Source organism: Triturus cristatus, chromosome 7, assembly GCF_964204655.1.
Source record: "Triturus cristatus chromosome 7, aTriCri1.1, whole genome shotgun sequence".
Taxonomy (NCBI): domain Eukaryota; kingdom Metazoa; phylum Chordata; class Amphibia; order Caudata; family Salamandridae; genus Triturus; species Triturus cristatus.
The window spans coordinates 1,351,764,932-1,351,788,427 of record NC_140590.1 but is presented as its reverse complement, the minus strand read 5'-3'; the positions used below and the strand labels follow the sequence as shown (position 1 = coordinate 1,351,788,427).

Below are 23,496 nucleotides of genomic sequence, written 5' to 3'. Positions count from 1 at the left end.
CCGTTATTCCCATTCTCTGTGGGATACGGTGGAGGACGTGCTGCCCCTGTGTCCGGAGGAGGCCCGGACACGCCTTACCCAGGCTTTGGCCGATGGGAGGGATGCAGCACGGCACGCCATACGATGTGGGCTTGACACCACGGACTCGCTGGGTCGGGCGATTTCCACCACGGTGGCGCTCCGCCGCCACGCCTGGATGCGGTCCACGTCATTTTCCGGGGATGTCCAGTCCACCCTCATGGACATGCCCTTTGATGGCACTCGCCTGTTTGGTGAGAAGGCGGACAGTGCGCTGAACCGCTTCAAGGACTCCCGGGCTACGGCCAAGTCCTTGGGCCTCTCGGCTCCGCGGGCGCACACCTCCGCTTTTCGCCCCTTTCGTGGCCAAGGAAGGGGCGCCTCCTCGCGTCCGCAAAGCCACCAGCCGCAGAACCAACCTGCGCGCGGTCGCGGACGTGGTTTCCGCCGTGGCGGAAATGGAGGACGACGTGGTCAGCCCACCTCCACCCCGGCAGCATCCGCCTCAAAGCCCTCCTAGTCCGAGCTTTCAGGCCCATACCACGCCAGTGGGCGGCAGAGTTCGCCATCACCTGCTCCACTGGCGGTCCATAACATCGGACAGGTGGGTGCTGCAAATCGTCCGAAGGGGCTACTCCCTCCCCTTCGAGACGACCCCTCCAGCCATGCCACCGCAGCACCACCGTATCTCGGGGGATCATTTGAATCTTCTCCGCGAGGAAGTTTCGGCTCTCTTGGCCAAGGGGGCCGTCGAGCGCGTTCCGAGTCCAGAAGTAGGTCGTGGTTGTTATTCCCACTACTTTCTGGTTCCCAAGAAGGGCAAGGGGGGCCTACGCCCTATCTTGGACCTCCGGAATGTCAATGCCTTCCTCCGAAAGGAAAGGTTCAAGATGCTAACGTTGGCTCAGGTTTTAGCTGCCCTAGACCCTGGAGACTGGATGGTAGCGTTGGACTTGCAGGACGCATATTTCCATATCCCCGTCCTGCCGGCCCACCGGCGTTATCTGCGGTTCACGGTGGGCCAAGAGCACTTTCAGTTTACCGTGCTCCCCTTCGGCCTCACCAGTGCCCCTCGGGTGTTCACGAAAGTGATGGCGGTGGTCGCAGCTCATCTGCGCAGATCCAGGGGTTCCAGTCTTCCCCTATCTCGACGACTGGTTGTTGAAGGCGGGCTCGCCCCGGGCAGTCGTCTCCCACCTCCAGACTACGGCGGATCTCCTGCATTTGCTGGCGTTTTCCATCAACGTGCCGAAGTCACACCTGAGTCCCTCTCAGAAGCTCCTCTTCATCGGAGCGGTTCTCGATTCGGCGCAGTTCCGGGTCCATCCACCGGAACAGCGGGTCCGGGATATACAGGCCCTGATTCCCATCTTTCGGCCTCTATCCTGGGTTTCGGTCAGGCTAGTGTAGCGGCTTCTGGGGCTGATGGCCTCCTGCATCCTACTAGTGCATCACGCCAGGCGGCGCATGCGGGCTCTGCAGTGGGACCTGAAGTTTCAGTGGGCCCAGCATCACGGCAACCTGTCTGACCATGTCTTGATCTCGGAGGGCACTGCACAACAGTTGCAGTGGTGGCTCACGGACCGTGAGTGGGTCAAGGGCAAGAGCCTCTCCCTTCCCCAACCGGAGCATGTCGTAGTGACGGATGCGTCCCTCCTGGGATGGGGTGGCCATATGGGAGAGGCGGAGATCAGAGGCCTCTGGTCTCCGGCGGAGTCTCGTCTCCACATCAACCTGTTGGAGTTGAGAGCGATCCGGCTTGCACTGAAAGCCTTCCTTCCCTCTGTCAGGGGAGTGTTGTGCAGGTGTTCACGGACAACACCACCGCCATGTGGTATTGCAACAAACAGGGCGGGGTGGGGTCGTGGACCCTTTGTCAGGAGGCTCTGCGCCTCTGGACATGGCTGGAACACCAGGGCGTCACCCTGGTGGTTCAACATCTGGCGGGCTCTCTGAACGCCAGAGCAGACGAACTCAGCCGCCGGTGCATGATGGATCACGAATGGCGTCTGAACTCCGAAGTGGCGCAAGGTCTCTTTCAGCAGTGGGGAGAGCCTTGGTTAGATCTATTCGCCACCGAAGAGAACGCGCAATGTCAGCAGTTCTGCGCGTTGGAATTTCCAAGGCGGCACTCGCTCGGCGACGCTTTTCGTCACGAGTGGAGTTGCGGTCTGTTGTACGCCTTTCCGCCTATACCACTTCTGCCCAGAGTGCTGAAGAAGATCAGGCGCGACCGGGCCCAAGTCATCTTGGTGGCTCCGGATTGGGCACGAAGATACTGGTATCCCGAGCTACTCAGTATGTTGACCGATCCCCCGATTCGTCTGCCCCTTCGGGAGGATCTTCTGTCGCAGCAGCAGGGGACGGTCCTCCACCCGAACCTGTCCAGCCTCCACCTCCATGCGTGGAGATTGAGCGGCGGCAGTTGATGCCATTTGACTTGCCTCCTGAAGTCTGTGATATCATTCTGGCAGCCAGGCGTCCCTCCACAAAGTCGGTATACGCCTGCCGGTGGAACAAATTTGTGGCATGGTGCACAGCAAAGGCTGTGGATCCCCTTTCCGCCCCTCTTTCTGAGGTTCTCCTCTTTCTTCTTTCTCTGGCCCGGCAGGGCTCTGCCCTGGGCACCCTGAAAGGTTATCTTGCTGCCATCTCCGCCTTCTTGCGGCTTCCTGATCAGCCTTCTCTTTTCAAGTCCCCTGTGGTTACACGCTTTCTCAAAGGCATTACACACACGTTCCCTCCGGTCCCTTTTGTAATGCCTCAGTGGGACTTGAATCTGGTCTTGACATTCTTGATGTGCGCTCCCTTCGAGCCTCTTCACAATTGCCCTTTTCGTCTTCTGACTCTTAAGACTGCTTTTCTGGTAGCCATCACCTCGGCTAGACGGGTGAGTGAGCTCCAGGCTTTATCTTCAAAGCCTCCTTTTCTGTCTGTTCATCCGGACAAGGTTGTCCTTCGGCCTCGTCCCTCCTTTCTTCCTAAAGTGGTGACTCCATTTCACCTTGGGCAGTCTGTCACCTTGCCCACCTTCTTTCCGCCTCCGCATCCTTCCAAAGAGGAAGAGAGGCTCCACCGTCTGGACCCAAAACGTGCGCTCTCCTTTTATCTGGACCGCACAAAACAGTTCCGGGTGGACGACCAGCTTTTTGTTAGGTACGTGGGCGCTAAGAAGGGGAAAGCTGTGCACAAACGGACCATCTCTCGGTGGGTCGTTTTGTGTATAAAAATTTGCTATTCCTTGGCTAAAAAGGACCCTCCTGCTGGGCTGCGCGCCCATTCTACTCGGGCCACGGCGGCTACTACTGCCTTGGGACGGGGAGTCCCTTTGCAGGACATCTGTCAGGCGGCGACGTGGGCTTCGCTACACACGTTTGCCAGGCATTATTGCCTTGACAGCCAAGTCCGGAGGGATGGCTTCTTTGGCCGTTCTGTCCTCCAGGACTTTCTGGTGTGATCTTGGTTCGCAGACCCACCACCGGGGATGGTATTGCTTGGGTATCTATTCTAAGGTGAGGAATCTAACTAACGTGTTTCTTTCAGATGAACAAGTTACTTACCTTCGGTAACGATGTATCTGTAAGAAACATTAGTTAGTTAGATTCCTCACCGACCCACCCATCCTCCCCGTTCTGCGAACTGACATCTAGGGTTAAGGTTGTCCTTTCAGGCCCCTAGATTTTATTTTTGGCACCAGTGTCGGTCTTTGCATGGCTCTGCGTTCCTGGCGCGGAAGGCTATGTACAAGAACTGACGTCAGCGCGCGAGGGCGGCGTCTAAGTACTCCGACGTCATCCCGGCGCACGACGCCGACGACGGACGCGGAGCTGCAGACGACGCCTAGCGACGCGCAAGGGGTATTGCTGACGAAAAATCTTCCGGATCCAGTCTGACGCCTGGGGATATTCTAAGGTGAGGAATCTAACTAACTAATGTTTCTTACAGATACATCGTTACCGAAGGTAAGTAACTTGTTCTGTACTACTACTGGGAAGGAGGCACTCCCCTCAGTGGCTCTGTTAGGGAGTCCAACTCTGTCAGGAGAAGTATTTAAGGCACTCCACTTCCCTAAGATTACCCCTTAAACCTTCATACAAACGACAACTGATACACAATTTAGCAGCTAGGCTAATTGTTAGATTCAAAAGGTACAAACATACTGTCCTTCTTGATCCAAGTTTCATTGGTTATAAGTCAAAAGAAGATTAGGTTTAAAGCAATTTCTCTCATGGAAGACTTCTTAAGTATTTTACAATGATCATAATAATCCTTTCTCAAAAGTTTAGGACATACTTTCCAAGCTGCTGCTTAAGATCAGAGAAAGGATTTTCTTTTACATGTTCCCAGATTTCAGTCTGCTTCCCTGGGTGAAGGAGCATTTTCTGTAGCTGCTAGTTTGTTAATCTCTTGGCCTACCGCTCTGTTTTCAGAATCCGTGATTGCATTGCTCATGAAAGCATTTACTACTTGGCTTTTTTCTTCCTGCTAGTACTGGTTTGGGGTACCTGTATGTAGCACTAGGTCTTAAAAAAATTAAAGATAAATCTGGGTAATAGCTATGTTATATAAATACCAAACTAAAGCCTCAACAATTGGTTGCTGAAAGGCATGATCATTGCAACTGATGTTGGATGACCTGCTGGCCATGATTTCCCTATTCTTCTACTTGGGAAGTACCATAAACCTCCAAAAATCACACTTTTAGCCCTCTCCACAGCTCCTCTTCATTGACGCAGAGCTGGACTCACTCTTCCTCAATGTCTTCCCAACTCGCCTACAGTGTCAGAATATTCAGAGTATGAGCCTGATGTTTTTGGAGAGAGCTCTTCTTCTGATCCTGGCAATTCTATATCTTCTGAGCCTTCCTACCTCCTGCAGCTTGCTGGTGTGTATTCTCTTCTAGTTGGCCCAGCACTGGGAAGTCCTCGCTGACATCTGAATTTCTTCAGAAGCAGCTCAGGATCTGCAAATTTCTTTGCTGTTGGATTACCTCGCATGTGTAAAGCCTTTTGGCCCTTCTCTAGCAGTAGTCGTCAATGCTTTCTCCCTTGAGGAGGTGGTCATTTCGATGCAGTGGAGAAAAGAGGCCTGTGGTCTGTCTCAAAGCAGAAATCTCAGATCATCCTGCTCGAACTTAGTGAGATCTGCCTGTCCGCCGAGGTGTTGCTTCCCACCATCTATGGTCAGGGAGTTCAGGTCATAAAAGAGAACACAAAAGCGATATGGTATGTCAAAAAGCGAGGCAGCATGGGCTCACTTCCCTTGTGTCGAGAGCCTTTGAGGCTGTGCTTGTGGTCTCCCTCACATTGTGTGTTGGGTCATCAAGTACCTGAGGGGCTCACTGAACAAACTAGGCATCCAGGGGAATCCAGGATGAGGTGACTTGTATGGCTCTCACAGGGTTCTTTTACCCAGAATCCCTTGCAAACCTCAAACTTTGTCAAAGTTTAAAAAAAAAAAAACATTTTCCTCACATTTCTGTGATGGAAAGTTCTGGAATCTGTGGGGAGCCGCAAACTTCCACCCACCCAGCATTTCCCCAAGACTCCCGATTAAAAATGGTACCTCACTTGTGTGGGTGGGCCAAGAACACCCAGCAGGAAAGGGCCCAAAACGTATTGTGGAGACCTCAATATTATCTATCACAAAACAACCTGGTTTTCCAAGGCGGTCTCCTGCATTTTTGGTCCTGGGCTCGGCAGGCATCTAGGGAAGCCTACATAACCCAGACATGTCTGAAAACTAGGGGGGGGGGGGGGGGGGAGTCTAGGGAGTTATGGCTTGCGTGGATACCACACGCTTTTGTACCGAGAATCTGGATTGTGTGGACTGGCATTTGGCTATCAATGTGTGTAGTGACCAGCAGCAAGTCACTGCTCACACATCCCCAGCCAAGCACCAGTCCACGCACAGTGTGAGCCAAGCGCCAGTCCATGCACACTGCCAGCCAAGCTCCAGTCCACAATACTGCCAGCCAAGCGCCACTCCACACACACTGCCAGCCAAGCGCCAGTTCATGCACACCACCAGCCAAGCGGCAGTCCATGCACACCACCAGTCCACACACACCGCCAGCCGAGTGCCAGTCCACGCACACCGGAAGCAGAGCGCCAGTCCATGCACACCACAAGCCGAACACCAGTCCATGCACACCACCAGCCAAGCGCCAATCCACGCACACCGCCAGCAGAAGCCAGTTCATGCACACCCCCAGTCCACGCACACCGCCAGCCGAGCGCCAGTTTATGCACACCACCAGTCCACGCACACTGCCAGCCGAGCGCCAGTCCATGCACACTGCCAGCCGAGCGCCAGTCCATGCACACTGCCAGCCGAGCGCCAGTCCACGCACACTGCCAGCCGAGCGCCAGTCCACGCACACTGCCAGCCGAGCGCCAGTCCACGCACACTGCCAGCCGAGCGCCAGCCCACGCACACTGCCAGCCGAGCGCCAGCCCACGCACACTGCCAGCCGAGCGCCAGCCCACGCACACTGCCAGCCGAGCGCCAGCCCACGCACACTGCCAGCCGAGCGCCAGCCCACGCACACTGCCAGCCGAGCGCCAGCCCACGCACACTGCCAGCCGAGCGCCAGTCCACGCACACTGCCAGCAGAGCGCCAGTCCACGCACACTGCCAGCCGAGCGCCAGTCCACGCACACTGCCAGCCGAGCGCCAGTCCACGCACACTGCCAGCCGAGCGCCAGTCCACGCACACTGCCAGCCGAGCGCCAGTCCACGCACACTGCCAGCTGAGCGCCAGTCCACGCACACTGCCAGCCGAGCGCCAGTCCACGCACACTGCCAGCCGAGCGCCAGTCCACGCACACTGCCAGCCGAGCGCCAGTCCACGCACACTGCCAGCTGAGCGCCAGTCCACGCACACTGCCAGCTGAGCGCCAGTCCACGCACACTGCTAGCCGAGCGCCAGTCCACGCCCACTGCCAGCCGAGCGCCAGTCCACGCCCACTGCCAGCTGAGCGCCAGTCCACGCCCACTGCCAGCCGAGCGCCAGTCCACGCCCACTGCCAGCTGAGCGCCATTCCACGCACACTGCCAGCCAAACGTTAGTCTACACACACAGCCAGCCAAGCACCAGTCCATGCACACCGCCATCACATTGTTTGTGTTTTATTTTTTTTATTAAAAAAACGAATTGTAAGTAGATACAAAACCGCAAACACAAAAGCTGAAAGTAAATACATCGCACTAATGCCAACCTTAAAACTGAACAAAAAATATAAAACTGTACAGGCCAGGCAGTTCACTTTACCACTCATGGATGCTCCCAAAAATGATTTTGCGTGTGGTTCATTATAAAACAAGCAGGCGCACACAGCGCATGTTTAGGAGGACACACTGGGCAGTACATAAGTCACCTACTGCTTCCCTCTTTGCCAACAGACTACATCTCCTACTGGGAAAGACTTTTGCGGCCGTGGGAACAATGTGATCAGCAAGGTGGTGAACATTCAATCTATCCACATCCTCCACCACTCTAACTCTAGGAACACTTGCCTGTTCCACTACAACAAGGCTGCCTATCACGGACTCCAGAAACTTAGTGTCATTCTCGACTCAGGACAACAATTTTTGAACACAACAAAAGCATTAAAAGTTGCTTAGTGGAAAAGATGGATAGCCAACTTCTTAAACCAAGTGTAAGCCTTACAAAGAGCAGTGTAAGGTTCCAACCCACCACCCATGTGCCTATCATAGTCTAAAATGCACACAGGTTTGCGCACTTCAGCAACCTGAACCCAAACAGCCACAAGTGAAGTACTTTCATCATAGTTGGTAGTCAGCATGTAGAGATTTCTCCTGTCTGCAAGCTTCACAGCTAGAAGTTCCTCACTCCGCAACAAACTGCACTGTCCCTGCTCAAGCTCTTGACAAACAAGTTCTTTTGGGAAACCTTTACTGTTCGAGCGGATTGTGCCGCAAGCAACAGTGTCCACTTTGACCAATTCCCTGAACAACTACACACTGACCTTTGTTTAAAAAGTACTCTACAGAGTTTCGACACAATTTTCTCCCTTACCCCTAAAGTGGACGGACAACCAGAGAAGTCAATACTGGAATCCCTACCGGTGTACACCCTGAAATCAGAGACATATCCAGTCCTATTGTCACACAGTATATACATCCTAATTCAATAGCATGCCCTCTTGCTAGGAATCTACTTCCTTAAAAGCATGCAGCCCTTGAACAGGACCAAAGACTCATTCACAGATATTTATTTCCCTGGAGCATAGATCTCAGAACATCGATCTACAAAGTAATCAAGGACAGGCCGAATCTTAAAAGGGCAGTCATAATCAGGGTGATCTCATGGTAAAGCTGAACCATTAATGACAAAATGCAATGTCGCTCTAGAATGGGGCCTATGTCTGGCACTGTTCTCTCTCAAATACTGTTCAGCATACACATTAGTCTGCTCAACAATCTCCTCCAAAAATACATCGTTCATAAACAACTGAAAAAAATGTATGGACAAAAGGTTTTCAGTATCCACTCTACATCCTGGGATCACAGTAAAGTCAGCCAACGCCGGCTGCACCATGTCTGGGGCAAATCAGAGGTCAGCTCTTCCAATGGAAAGCTGTGCAGCCCCAGGCGGCAGTCCAAATGCCTCTTTCTGCACTATTGACACATCAATAGCCTCCTCTAAATCAGGCACTTCATCTGCTTTGAGAGTGGCTTCAACATCCGATGATTTCTCTCGGACAGAAAATTCACTGCCAGAATCTTACACTCCCTCCTCTGACTTAGATGCAGAGTCCGTCTCCTGATCATGGTTAGATGAAGACTCGAAAAGCATACCAACAACCTGCTGGGCAGTCATCCTACGGCTAGTCATAAACCTCCCTTAGAAGGGAGACTTCACAAACAAGTCTACAAAAGCCAACACTGTGTAAAATAAGTAATGAACAAAGTGTGGCTTTACAACACAAAGATTTATATACTCAAAAACTATGCGACTCACTTACCAGAGACAGCTAGACGCACCAGTACCCACTCTGCAGTGACACAGTGAAAACCAACAATAACCCACTAGAAAGAAAAACCAAAACCAATTACTCACAAGATAGCAAAATGCACATTACGCAAAAATGCAAAAAGATTTTCGCACACAACAAAACAGAAGCTGAACATACTACTATTTTTGCACCATTTACAAAAACACATTCATGCAGGGAAATGATACTCATTTAGAGTAAATAGTACAAAAAACGTTTTTTTACCAAACACATGCAAATATACAAACTGCAGAAATACCAGTAACAATAACTTCACTTTAACCTTTGGTTTTAATAGATATATTGGGTATAAAAGTGCTGCATGCACACACTGAAATATCTATTGCGTTGGCAGAAGAAGAATTATTGTGCCTTATGACATTGGGAGACTTGAATATTTATTTTTATGTGAGTGACTGTAAAACTGCCAACTGGGTTCCTAAAGCAATATGAACAAGTAAGAGAGACTGTCCAAAATGTTAGGTGTCTGACGTTGATACTGTGTAGGATCTGTTAACAGAGGAATGTGGTATCTATCTGCCACTAAATGGGTTATGTTTTTAGAAGACATGCGTAACTTGTGTTAGAATGAAAAGGGGAATCCTCCCCCCAAACCAATGATAAAAAAAACCTATTGGGATTGGGTCATGGCTGAAACCCTAAGAAAACAGGAGGGTGTGCTCAGTGTGAACTTCCTGGATGCGAAACCGGCTCCTAGCTTGGAGCCTTTTTTGGATTTCATTGAATTACCTGAAGACAGATCATTATATCTTAAGTTGCGATATGGCACACTTCCACTACATGATTTCCAAACTAGTTGGAGCAAGGCAATTACATCCTTAAAAGGTTGCCCAGGCTGTGCCTCGCCTACAGAGTCTATTGGCCACTTCATGTTTGCCTGTCAGGCCTACAGACAACCTAGACTAATTTGGCTAAAACCTGTCTGTAAAAATCTGGGTATAAGGTCTGCCAAAGAGGCACTGCGCATTTTGACCTATGATACATCCGTTCCAAGTGTAACCTGTGGGACCGCTAAATACCTGGGTTGGGCTTGGAGGTTAAGACGCAGGTTACTTAAGGCGCACCATTCACAAGTAAATCACCCTCATTCTTGATTCTTGCAGCCCATTATTGTTTACATTACTAATTATAGGGGATATCTGATTATGATGTGTATATACAAGCAGTTTTATCTTTTCTAATCTTTTTAATCATATATGGATTGAAACCATTTGTTGTAGTATGTCTTTCTTAACTGTTTTAAATATATGCTGTACAGAACTTTTATGATATTTTTTATATGTCGAATAAAGTACTACAACAACAACAACAAAAGGGGAATGATGATTGTTATGTTTGCTGTGAGGTTTATCATTGCAAAGTTGTAGTTAATACGCAAAAGACTTAAACTGTTTTTAAGTAAACAGGAAGCAAGTCCACAGTATTGACTGAAAGTAACTGTTAGTTGTTAGTGGATAAATATTAAACAATTTGTATTTGTTTTCTTCAGGTAAGAGAGCATGCTCCTAAGAAGTCTTCTCCAGGAGAAGTTATGCAAATGAAACTAATGGATAACATTGGTGATGGTGTCCGGAATACGCAACTTCAGTGGAAACTTAACCTCATCAACCATGTCGAATCTCTACAAGACGAAGTCACTCATAGAATGGATTTCATTGAAAAAGAACTTGACGGTAAAATACAGTGTTTCCATATGTTCACTTTGTAAAAAATGTGCTGCGTTTTTCGGACTGAAGACTATTACTGAGCCTTGATTTTGATGGGAGATTTTTAGATCTAGATAGAAACAGGTTTAGCTGGTTGCCGTAGACTGATGTCTGTCATTGAGCTTGATTTTGATGGATGATGTTTAGATCTAGATAGAAACTAGAACGATAGCTGGTTGCCATACTGCTTGTAATCATCAAAAAAAGCTTTGAAAAACAGTATTGAGAAAAGAAGTTGGGTTCCGCTCCAAGGTGCTCTTCTTTACTGTGATGTGATTAGGCAGCATTTGTTAGCTTGCCTATAAAGTAGTTCCATTGCTTACAGCTGATAAACATTGCTAACGTAGATTGCATTTCAAATATCGTCAGAAGGCATTTCCATATTAGACCCCGTGACAAACACAATAGGAAGGAATTTTGCTTTGTGAATTTTCTGACAGACCCCATAGGAAGAGGCATTAACAATGATGGACCACCTTATGCAGATATGCACCATAGTTGTTCGATTTTCTTTCACGTAATAGTTGCCTTATTAACATAAACCCACTGTCAGATAAAATAGAAATCTGAATTAAAATTGAATAGGAAACTATTTTACATTGTGAACTCTCCTAAATTTCATAGGACAGGGTTTACATAATGAACTCTGCCAAATACGGGAAAAAAGGGTTCTACAGTGGGAGCTGCCTGACGTAAACCGTAGGAAGGGACTTTACATTGCCCAACACGGAGTGACTTTTTTTAGACGGCTTTCTAGCTATTTAGGCTCAGAGAGGTCTGGTTTTCTTTGAGCGCATTCATAATTTTATGCAATGTAGTTGTGTGAATTAAAGTAAACCGCTTTAAAATGCTGTATTGGGTGAAAGGAGGCTTGGCGGAGGCTATTTGTTGATATTCTTTAGAGCATTTAGCAGTTGTGTGTTTTACTATGAAGCAGTTCTGTTCATAACGGATAGCCATTTTTAAAATTGTTGCCTCGTCAAATATATTAGGAAAGGACTTTGCCTGATGTAACCTTTAACACAGTAGGAAGTGGTTTTACATTTTGGACACCCAGACTTGTACAGTAGGAAGGGACTTTATATTGTAATCTCTGTGGCAAACAGCATAATAAGGGTCTCAGTATTGTTTACCACTGAGACACCTTACACATTTCTTGGTCAGGAGAGGCTACAGAAGTGTGGTTTTCATTGTGTTAGTAGTTAGTTGTGTGCAACTTAAACAACCTTATATTTTCCAAACACTGACTGGACATGGTTTTGTTTGGTTTGATTGTGTATTTTCTGATCTACACCACATTTTTGATTGCGCCTTTGTCCGCTGTGACTCACTACTTTGACGTAGGACTAAATGGGGCTATACTTGGTGCTCAGGGTCAAATATTAAGGTGTTCCTAGGATTTAATGTCCATCCCTTTGTTTAACCTCCTCTTTATTGGAATTTACTTAAGCAGCAGTTATGTTAGACCACCTGTGAATTAGTTCTATTGCTCATAAACCAAACAAACATTATTACTGCAGACCCCAGCTCATATTGTGTGAAATACAGTTAAAAAGGCCTTAGCTTGTTGTAACCCCATGATGAACATGGATGCGTTTGTACATTGTGAACTTTGTGATGGATACACTAGGAAGGGAGTTCTTATTGGGAACTCCATGAATAACACCATAGGAAGCAAATTTATATAGTTTTTTTTAATCCCTCAACTGCTGAGGTTTTTCCACCCCAGTGATAAGCTCTTTTTGGCTAATTGGGATATTTTACGCTTATTATTATATAATTTAATAAAGAACATAACTGCCAGGCAGGGTTTTCAGCACTCAATATATGAGTTAAAGTGTCTTGGCCAAGATCCAGCAGAAAAGTAAGAAAAGCCATGTTTTTAAGAGTTTTCGAAAGATGCTGAGGGATTGGCAATATGTTCCACAGCTTGGGGCCAGATAGGAAAAAAAGCTCCGCCTTCACAGGTTTTCTACAATCTCAGGACCATGCAAAGATGTTACGATTGCTGAAGTGAAGACAGTGGCTGGGGCAGTACTGTTTCACCAGCAATCGCAGATAGTGGGGCCCTACATTGAACATGGCTTTGTGCATATAGTAAAGGGCTTTAAACTGAATCCTTTTTTCCAACAGGAGCAAGTTTAGTTCACAAATGAGATTGGATATGGAGGTGTGTTTGGGGAGATGGAATAGCCGTCTTGTGACCGTGTTTTGGACCACCTGTAGGCGTTTGAGTGAAGTCTTACCAGCCCCAAGGTACAGAATGTTGCCATAGTCCAGCCTTGACAAAATCAGACGCTGAATGGCAGTTCAGAGAGCAGAAAAAGATATTATCCAGAGATTTTTTTGAACCACTTTAAAGCTGTAAAACTGGTAGAACCTACCGTAGAAATTTGAGTTTTCACAAAAAGTTTGTTGTCGAGCCAGAAACCTAAATTCTTCACCTTAGAGACAGAAACTGGATAGGATCCAAGAGTAGCTGGCCAGTGATATGTCCCCCACGATTGGGGGTTGTTATCCACAAGCATAACCTGAATCTTATCTCTAGTTAGTTTAAAATAATTATCTGAAAGAAACGCGTTAGTTAGATTCCTCACCTTAGAATATCCCCAGGCGTCAGGCTGGATCCGGAAAGATTTTTGTAGCAATACCCCTTGCGCGTCGCTAGGCGTCGTCTACGGCTCCGCGTCCGTCGTTGGCGTCGTGCGCCGGAATGACGTCGTTGGAGTACTTAGACGCCGCCCTCGCGCGCTGACGTCAGTTCTTCTTTTTTCCGCGCCAGTAAGCGCCGATCCGGGAAGAGCTTACCCCTAGTCACTTTTTGACTTTTTGACCTCTTTTGGTTACTCGACTCGACATCTGGTGCCGGTAGGATGCCTGGATTCAAGCATTGTGACGCCTGTCACCGACTGATGCCGGTAACGGATCACCATCGCCGGTGCCTGTACTGCCTGGGGGCTGACCATGACGCGGAGTCGTGCCCCGACTGTCAGGCCTTGACTTCGAAGGCTAGGCGGCAGCGGTCCCGTAAGCTGCTCGAGCTTCGACACAAGGCTTCGCTCTCGGTCCCGGTCCAGGAGGAGGTCCAAGGACCGTTCGCGGAGTCGCAGCCATCGACATCGCTCGTCGGGATCTTCGGATAAGTCCCGTCACTCCAAACATTCTCAGAAGTCCAAGTGGCGTCCTCGCTCTTCGGACTCCCCTCGCCAGTCGCGCGACCCGGCCGTGGGTCCGGGTGGTTCCACCCCCGCGGCTCCGTTGGACCCGCAGGAGCCGCGCTCGTCCCCATACCCTCCGGTCCCTGGGGCTGACGCGACTCCGGCGGAGGTCAGTGCTTTCCTCACGGCCATGAGGAATCTGGCTCCGCCGTCGACGCCTGCCGGCGCGCCTTCGGGCCCTGCAGGGTTGACTGGGTGACCTCGCGTGCCGGCGGCTCCGGCGCCGTCGAGGGCTCCGGCCCCGACGCCGCAGGTCCCCGAGGGATCCAGGCCTGGATCTCTGTCGGTGCCCGTCGACCTCACGACGCCTCCTCCGCCAGCGCCGACACCGGTTCCGCCCCCGACGCCGTCCCCGCACGGCGTCGAGCCTCAGTTTAGCCCTATTCCGGATCCGGCGCCGTCCGACGCAGTTACCGGCGCCGATGGGTGACCGTTTCATCCACCATCCGGCTCCGATCATTCCTCCTGTCTACCAGGAATCAGATGATGAGGGCGACTGGGAGGGGTCTCAGAACCCTCTGGCCGAACAGGCCCAATTGTCTCAGGACTGGGCAGAGGAATTGGGGGACTCCAGCGGTTTGGATACCTCTCCAGATGCTGGATTCATCTCTCCTCCGACTGTGGCCTCGGAGGAAGGTGCAGCCTTTTCTGTGGTGCTGCGCAAGGCGGCCGAAGCCCTAGGGCTCGAGTTGCCTGCTGTGGCTGTGAGGACTAACGTCCTCACCGAGGTCCTTCAACCGACAGAAAGCTCCACTGAGCCTCTGCTGCAGTTTAATGAGGCCCTCATTGACGTTCTCCAGGGCAATTGGTCCAAGCCCTCCACAGTCCCTCCTGTGGACAGGAACGTTGCCCGGCGCCACCGCCCTGCTCCGGGCGACCCCACATTCCTCTCCCACCACCCCACCCCGAAAGCCTAGTTATCCAGGCCTCAACCTCCCAATCCTCCTTCCCGTCCGCTCCTCCAGATAGGGAATCCAAGAGGTTGGAGCAGTTTGGCAACAAACTGTTCTCGTCCCTGAGTTTAGGACTGCGGTCCTTAAATACCGCTTGCCTTTTGGACCGTTATTCCCACTCGCTGTGGGATACGGTGGAGGACGTGCTGCCCTTGTGCCCGGAGGAGGCCCGGGAGCGACTCACCCAAGCACTTGCTAACGGGCGAGATGCAGCACGGCATGCCATTCGGTGTGGACTAGACACCACGGACTCGCTGGGTCGGGCGATTTTCACCACGGTGGCGCTTCGGCGTCACGCCTGGCTGAGGACCACGTTGTTATTAGGGGATGTCCAAAGCTCCCTCATGGACATGCCCTTCGATGGCACTCGCCTTTTTGGTGAGAAGGCGGACAGTGCGCTGACCCGGTTCAAGGACTCCCGGGCCACGGCCAAGTCCTTGGGTCTTTCGGCCCCGCGGCCGCAAACTTCCGCCTTTCGCCCCTTTCGTGGCCAAGGAAGGGGCGCCTCCTCACGTCCGCCCAGCCACCGGCCGCAGAACCAACCTGCACGCGGTCGCGGACGTGGTTTCCGCCGAGGCGGTTCTGGAGGACAACGTGCCGGTCAGTTCACATCCACCCCGGCAGCATCCGCCTCAAAGCCCTCCTAGTCCGAGCTTTCAGGCCCATTCAACGCCAGTGGGGGGCAGAGTTCACCATCACCTGCTCCACTGGCGCTCCATCACTTCGGACAGGTGGGTGCTGCAAATCGTCCGAATGGGCTACTCCCTCCCCTTCGCGACGACCCCTCCAGCCATGCCACCGCAGAACCACCGTATGTTGGGGGATCATTTGCATCTTCTCCGGGAGGAGGTTTTGGCCCTCTTGGCCAAAGAGGCCGTCGAGCGCGTTCCTGGTCCAGAAGTAGGTCGTGGTTGCTATTCCCACTACTTTCTGGTTCCCAAGAAGGGCAAAGGGGGCCTACGCCCGATCTTGGATCTCAGAAGCGTGAACGCATTCTTCCGGAAGGAACGGTTCAAGATGCTAACTTTAGCTCAGGTTCTTGCTGCCCTAGACCCTGGAGACTGGATGGTAGCGTTGGACTTGCAGGACGCTTATTTCCACATCCCCGTCCTGCCGACCCACCGGCGTACCTGCGGTTCACGGTGGGTCAAGAGCACTTTCAGTTCACCGTGCTCCCCTTCGGCATCACCAGTGCCCCTCGGGTGTTCACGAAACTGATGGCGGTGGTCGCAGCTCATCTGCGCAGATCAGGGGTTCCAGTCTTCCCCTATCTCGACGACGGGCTGTTGAAGGTGGGCTCGCCCCAGCACGTCGTCTCCCACCTCCAGACTACGGCAGACCTCCTGCATTCGCTGGGGTTCTCCATCAATGTGCCGAAGTCGCACCTGAGTCCCTCCCAGAAGCTCCTTTTCATAGGGGGGGGTTCTCGATTCGGCGCAGTTCCGGGTCTATCCGCCGGATCAGCGGGTCCTGGACATTCGAGCCCTGATTCCCATCTTCCGGCCTCCGTCCTGGATTTCGGTCAGGTTGGTGCTGCGGCTTCTGGGGCTGATGGCCTCCTGCATCCTGTTAGTACCTCACGCCAGATGGCGGATGCGGGCTCTGCAGTGGGACCTGAAGTTTCAGTGGGCCCAGCATCGAGGCAACCTGTCCGACCACGTCTTGATCTCGGAGGGCACTGCGAAACAGTTGCAGTGGTGGCTCACGAATCGTGATTGGGTCAGCGGCAGATCCCTCTCCCTTCACCAACCAGAGCACGTGGTAGTGACGGATGCATCCCTCCAGGGATGGGGGGGCCGTATGGGAGAGGCGGAGATCAGAGGACTCTGGTCTCCGGCGGAGACTCGGCTCCATATCAATCTTTTGGAGCTGAGGGCGATCCGACTTGCACAGAAAGCCTTCCTTCCCTCTGCCCGGGGAAGTATCGTGCAGGTGTTCACAGACAACACCACCGCCATGTGGTATTGCAACAAACAGGGCGGGGTGGGGTCGTGGACCCTTTGTCAGGAGGCCCTGTGCCTCTGGACATGGCTGGAACACCAGGGCATCACCCTAGTGACTAGCAGTAGATGAAAGTACTTGAAAACTTGAATGAAATCCACCTGTGTGTTCACGCAGTCATAGACTCCATTTGTGCTGCTGAAAACAAAACAGACCAACGAGTGTTCAAACTGAAAATTAGAAAATGCTGCTGCAAATGAGATAGATGGCCACTAGATGGCATGGTAGTATTAGGATTGAATTGAAAATAACAACCCACAATATTGGGCAAACCGAAACTGCACTCAAGTCACACTGAGTCATCAAGAAAAAAAAACACTGTATATGACGTGAAAACATCGTCGCTCAGACAAACCTTCCCAACAGTGTTCAGAGAGTTCATGGAAAGACCGTCACAACCACACTATCAGTAATTGGTAGACAAAGCGTGAGAAATCCATATGCCGATGTAGAATAATCTTGAAAATACCTCGTAGATGAACAAGACGCTTCTTCAACCTCACACGCATTTGTGTTGCAAATGCGCACAACGTTTTGAAACACTTGTCTCCTACTAACTAAAAGATGGAGGCACGCACGGTGACGCCGCGCCGGATGGCTCCCGGCATAACCGTGCAGTGAATTATACTGGCAGCAGTGTTGATTCGAAGAAGGCATCACGTCACAGAGTCTCCAAAGAGAGGAGGAGAAGACGAGGAGAAAACGCTCGTGAGGCCACATTCAAAAGGTTTGGCTCGCGCTGGTGAGAGCTTGTAGAAAAATGACGGTTATTTTTAAATATGTATGGCGCAGATAGCGTGATCATCAACTGTGCCCCATGTAGAGAATAAAAGTAGACTCACAACTTTGTGACAAGGTGAAAATAATCCCAAAAGGTGCCATCTTAAAAGTTGCTGGAGACACAATAGATCGAAGTGGCAAAACAGCAACACCTCACTTCATGCTGACATAATAACACAGTCAGTCTATAATTACCGCTGTAAACATAGAAAGAGATAGTTTGTGCTGTATAAGAAAGAGATGCTGTAAAGACCACAACAGCATCCTGGTTCCTTTATGTTGACACGTTGTGGAGACACACAAACTAATTTTTGGGACGCTTGAGGTGCTGCATTCGTTAAAAAAAAGTCCTTTTCACGTGCTGTAGGAACAGCAGGCAAAGTTGACCACACCAGATGCATACGTTGGCATGCTTACCCTCACAGAAGAAACAGGAACTGTCTGTAAAGCAGGAGTTGGAAGGTACAGACGTTAGCAGGCTTACCCGCGCATGAAGGCACAGCACAGGAACAAGAACAACTGGCATACTGCTGTGGGCGACCGATGGGGGGTCACTGGTGGGGTCAGGATGCCAGTTGGGGTACCTTGACTCGAGTTGCAGGAGGTTCTTTATTTTAAGTTGCTTGAATTCCTAGTAGAGGTGACAGAAGCAGGTTCTTTACAAGATCGTCGCCAAAATTCTGTAGTGATCAAGTCCACTCAGTTGAGAAGATTTAAGGAGGTTTATTAGAAGATGGTACAAGATCACAGGAAGATTAGAACAGGACCAGATCAGGATCAGTTCAGATCCAGAGGGAGACCCCACCAGGAGCAGCCAGCAGGCAGCTCAGCCCAGTCAACTGTCCCTTCTCTGACAGACTCCCCAACATTCTGACAGCATCATCACATTAACATTCCACTTGTGGTAGAATAGCATTGGATTAACATTAGCAGGATATAACATAGGTGTTAGTTTATTGGGAACAGATGAGTTTTCAGTTTTTTCCGGAACTCAAGATAGTTGGGTGTGAGTCGGAGGTCTGTGGGAAGGTCATTCCATTTTCTAGCTGCCAGATATGAGAAGGAGCGCCCTCCGGACCTTTCTTTTTTTATACGTTTGGTTCTGCCCAGTGCCAGATATGAGGACCGCAGGTTTCTTGTCGGGACATAGAACTCGAGTCTTCCCTGTAGTATTTTGGGGCCATTTTTGAATAGTGCTCTATGGGCATGGCTGAGTAGTTTGAAAACCGCTCTTTGGCGCATGGGAAGCCAGTGCAGGTCTTTCATGCACTTTGATGCTGAACCTAATCTGTTTTTGTTGCATACCAGCTTGGCAGCGGCATTTTGGAGCACCTGTAACCGAGTGAAGAGAGACTCGTTCATGCCAACAAATAGGGCATTGCCGTAGTCAAGCTGACTCATAAGCAAGCCCTGCGTGACTGTTCTTCTGCAGTCTAGAGGGATCCAGGGAAAAAGCCTGTATAGCAGTTTCAAGGTGGCAAAACCCTTGCCACAAAGGGCCCGTACATGATCCTTCATGGATAGAGTATCATCAATGAAGATTCCTAAGTTTTTTGCGCAGTGCTTAGGGGTTGGGGCAGTCCCGAGTATTTGTGGCCACCATGTGGCGTCCCAAATCCCCTTGGCCCCTCCAAAAAGCAGGATTTCAGTTTTTCCTGCGTTTAATTTAAGGCATTGCTTCTGCATCCACTGTGCCATTTCTGAGAGACAATCGTGTAGTTTTATTTTGGTGGCTTCAGGCCTTTCTTCGAGGGCTACCATTAGCTGTGTGTCATCAGCATAGGAGCAAATGCCAATGCCCCACTTTCTGCTGATTTCTGCCAGGGATGAGACGTAGGTGTTAAATAAGATGGGGCTTAGCGATGCTCCCTGAGAAACACCACAGCTGATGATCTTGGGTTTAGATTGGAGCTGACCTAGTCGGACTGTTTGTGTTCGGTTTTTGAGAAACGAGTCAAACCATTTTAACACTGTGGAATGGATTCCTTTATTGTAGAGGGTTTCCAGCAGTCTATTGTAGGAGACCGTGTCGAATGCTGCCGACAGGTCCAAAAGTATCAGAGCGATGGCTCCTCCTTGGTCGGTACAGGACCTAATGTTGTCTGATACTGCCAGTAGTGTAGCCTCAGTGCTGTTGGTAGCCCTGAATCCTGTCTGTGAGGGGTCCAGTAGGTCATTTGATTCAAGGAAGTTGGTTAATTGCTTGTTCACCAGTTTTTCCAGCACTTTGGATAAGTATGGGAGTTGGGAGATTGGACGGTAGTTTTCAGGATTGAGAACATCTGTCCCTGCCTTTTTTAACAGAGGAGTAATTACTGCCTGTTTCCAAATGTCTGGGAAAGTGGCAGTGTTGAGAGATTTATTGAGAAGCTGGGTAACATATGGCCAAAGAGTAGAGGCTGTCCGAGCAAAAATGAAGTGTGGGCAGGGATCCAGAGGGGATCCTGACTTAATTTTGCCCATTGCCTTCAACACCTCAGTTTCTGTGAGGGGAGCGAATTTACTCATTTCAGACGTTGCTTCTGGGTGTGGGGTCTGAAATTTCTGGTTCGTGATGTCTAATTCTGTAGCAGGATTAAAAGTGGAATATATTTGACTAATTTTGTCCGAAAAGAAATTGCTAATTTTTTCGCAGGATTCTGCAGAGGGTGGAATAGTTTGGGACATGCTGGTTGGTTTGCAAGGATCTTTCACTATTTTATAAAGCTCTTTGGTTGAGTTACAGTTTTCCTTTATTCTTTGCACAAAGTAGCTTTTTTTAGCATTTTTTTATGGCGTGATTGTACATCTTAAGTTCAGATTTGTACCGAGATCTGTCTAATTCGAGTTTGGACCGTCTCCATTGATGTTCAGTGTGTTGACACTTTCTTTTAAGTATTTTGAGTTGAGGTGTATACCATTTCTCAGTGAGAGGTCTTTTTGATCGACTGGACTTAAGTTCGGGGGCGATTTGGTTCAAAGTAGTTGTGATTTCGGACTCCAAGTGTGCTGCGGCTAAATTTGTTGAGAGCACATTCAGGGATACAGAAGGGGGAAAGTGTTGTAGGAATGTAGTTTCAGTAACAAGCCTCCACGCCCTGTTATTTGTCTTTTCGGGCTTGCTTAGATGCACTGATTTGTTTGGCAGTTCCAATGAGAATGATATTAGTGAGTGATCTATCCATACTAATGGTTTGATTTCCTGGATGATAGTGGAGTCGATGTTGGAGAAGAGCAGGTCAAGGGTGTGTCCTGCAATATGAGTGGGCTCCTTGATCCATTGCTTTAATTGAAGAATTTGCATTCACTCTACAATTGTGAGACCACCGGCTGATCAATTTTTTCGTAGTGGACATTGTGTTGGGTAAGTAGCTTGGTGCTTAGATTGGCTTGGCAACCAGGAGGGTTGTATATAACTGCGCCGGCGAGCATTGGTGAAACCCTTGTGGAGTATTTGAAAGGGTAGTGTTTCGAGCTCATCTTGAGGGGTTACTTGTATGGGCAGGCAGGTCAGGTGGTTTTTAAACAGTATCGCTACCCCTCCCCCTTTTCGATCTTTCCTGTCTTGGCTAACGATTTTGTAGTTGGCTGGTAGGGCATTAGCAACATCCGGGGAGTTGTTTTTGTCCAGCCATGTCTCTGTAATAAATACGAGATCAGGATTAGTTTCATTAAGAGTGTCCCAGATATTGATAGAATGCTTCGGGACTGATCTTGCATTAAAGTATATGCATGATAGTTTAATGGTGCTGAGATCTGACTGTTTTCTTGTCTGGCTTTGTCCCAGACTGCACCATTTACATGAGTTGCAGGAGAATGGGCCATGTGTTTCTCCCGGACAAGTTTTAAGACAGTGAGAGCGGTCCAGACCTGGTTGGTGCGAGAGAGCTAGTAGAGCGTCTCTTGTGTATCTCTGGGTGCTTGGGTCCGGTTTGTCCCCGGCAGGGTTTCTCGCCCCTAGCCCCGTCCAGTCGCGGACGGGCACAGGTGGGCTTGCCTTCGGCGCGCCCGCTGCGCGTCCGCTGGCACATCGGTCTGTTGTAGCGGAGAGCGCGGGAGCCTGGCTCCGCCCTCCCAGAGACCGGAAATGCTGCGCAATTGGGCCCGCTGCTCCCAGGTACGCCCTCCGCTCAATCGGCACACAGCCGTGGTGGACCGGGGCAGGGGAGCTAGCGAGGACCAAGAAGTTACAGATAGTAAGTTTTTTAGATGTGCAAATGAGCAGAGTGAACAAAGTGAGCGAGCAGCAGGATAAAAATACGATTTTTTAAAACTTGTAAACTTTAAGAGCAGCCAATAAAATTACCGCTTAGCGCCTGAGTGTACCACTGTTTGGCAGCAGCTTTCCCCCAGTAATGCTGCGCGTCCGCTGGCACACCGGTCTGTTGTAGCGGAGAGCGCGGGAGCCTCGCTCCGTCCTCCCAGAGACCGGAAATGCTGCGCGATTGGTCCCGCTGCTCCCTGGTACGCCCTCCACTCAATCGGCACACAGCCGTGGTGGACCAGGGCAGGGGAGCTAGCGAGGACCAAGAAGTCGCAGACAGTACGTTTTTTAGATGTGCAAATGAGCAGAGTGAACAAAGTGAGCGAGCAGCAGGATAAAAATACGATTTTTTAAAACTTGTAAACTTTAAGAGCAGCCAATAAAATTACCGCTTAGCGCCTGAGTGTACCGCTGTTTGGCAGCAGCTTTCCCCCAGTAATTGGCGGATAAAGAGTGGGAGCGAATATTGAAAGGCCCGGTACGCATACCCAGAAACATGCGCCTCCGACAGATAGTTCGTTATGCACAGGGCGTATCTCATCCCCGAACCTATCAACAGGTACTTTTACCGCCCTGACACGGTATGCCCTAGATGCGCTGAGCCGGGGGCTGATCTAGTCCACATGCTGTGGAGTTGCTGCAAACTACACACATACTGGCACACAATTAGTGAGTCACTGCGCATTAGTACAGGTCGCGACATACCCTTTGACTGGACAGTTTACCTGCTGCACCACTTCCACAGAAACCCGACCACCAAAGTGACATCCCGGTTTCTCGACCTGGGGCTTGCGGTCGCAAAGCGACTTCTAACCAGGAGGTGGAAGGCACAGGATCCACCCCACCCACAGGCATGGAGGTGCTCGCTCTCCGCGTGGGCCGGAGCGGAGGGTACCGCCATTCGTCGGGAGGAGACATTGGGGTTGAGGAAGATGCCCATAGCTGCACAATGGGAGGAATTGCTCCAGGCGCTCAGGCGAGTTGAGGTAGGCTTAGGGAGACGACCTGAGGGGAGGGATACACATCCAGGACAGGAAATGAGAGCTCTGCTGGAGCAGGATCGTAGTGTTCCACGTACGACCAATACCTAAAACAGACACCATGAGAGAGCGCAACTAGACACATGATTGGGAGTAACAGCTAAGCCACTGCACAGTGGCATGAGGGAGGGGGAACAGAAGGGTAGCGGAGATAGGTACACTCATAATGGAACCGGTCTAGGTTGAGGTTGTTGAGTTTTTACCCGTTTCGTTCCACTGATATCTGTTTAGAAGTCCATATGGATCCGGTTGGGAGACCTCAAGCGGCATATTGATTTAACTGTGTTCAATTGCATTGTACTGTATTTTGTTATGTTCATGGTCTGAGCTGCTCATGGGACTTACATACAAACTAGTGCGGCAAGCACTTCAGGAACTGTTGCAAAGCTCTACCTTCTCGCATTTGTTATGTAATTCTATCAGTAATACGTGCTCTAATGTATGGTTCAGTACAGAAGCGAGCCGTGCTCATGCAAATGTAATTGAAAAAATCAAT

General features: G+C 50.2%; 1 protein-coding gene across 3 annotated transcripts in view; it reads left to right on the top strand.

Annotated features, from left to right (window-relative positions):
- PHF20 (PHD finger protein 20) overlaps positions 1–23,496 on the top strand; it is a 1,063,788-nt gene that overhangs the window by 1,031,864 nt on the left and 8,428 nt on the right. For all 3 annotated transcript variants that reach the window (XM_085619024.1, XM_085619022.1, XM_085619023.1), the window contains one exon: positions 10,549–10,732. In XM_085619024.1, the coding sequence (XP_085475150.1) occupies positions 10,549–10,732 (184 nt within the window). The remainder of the gene's footprint in view (positions 1–10,548; positions 10,733–23,496) is intronic.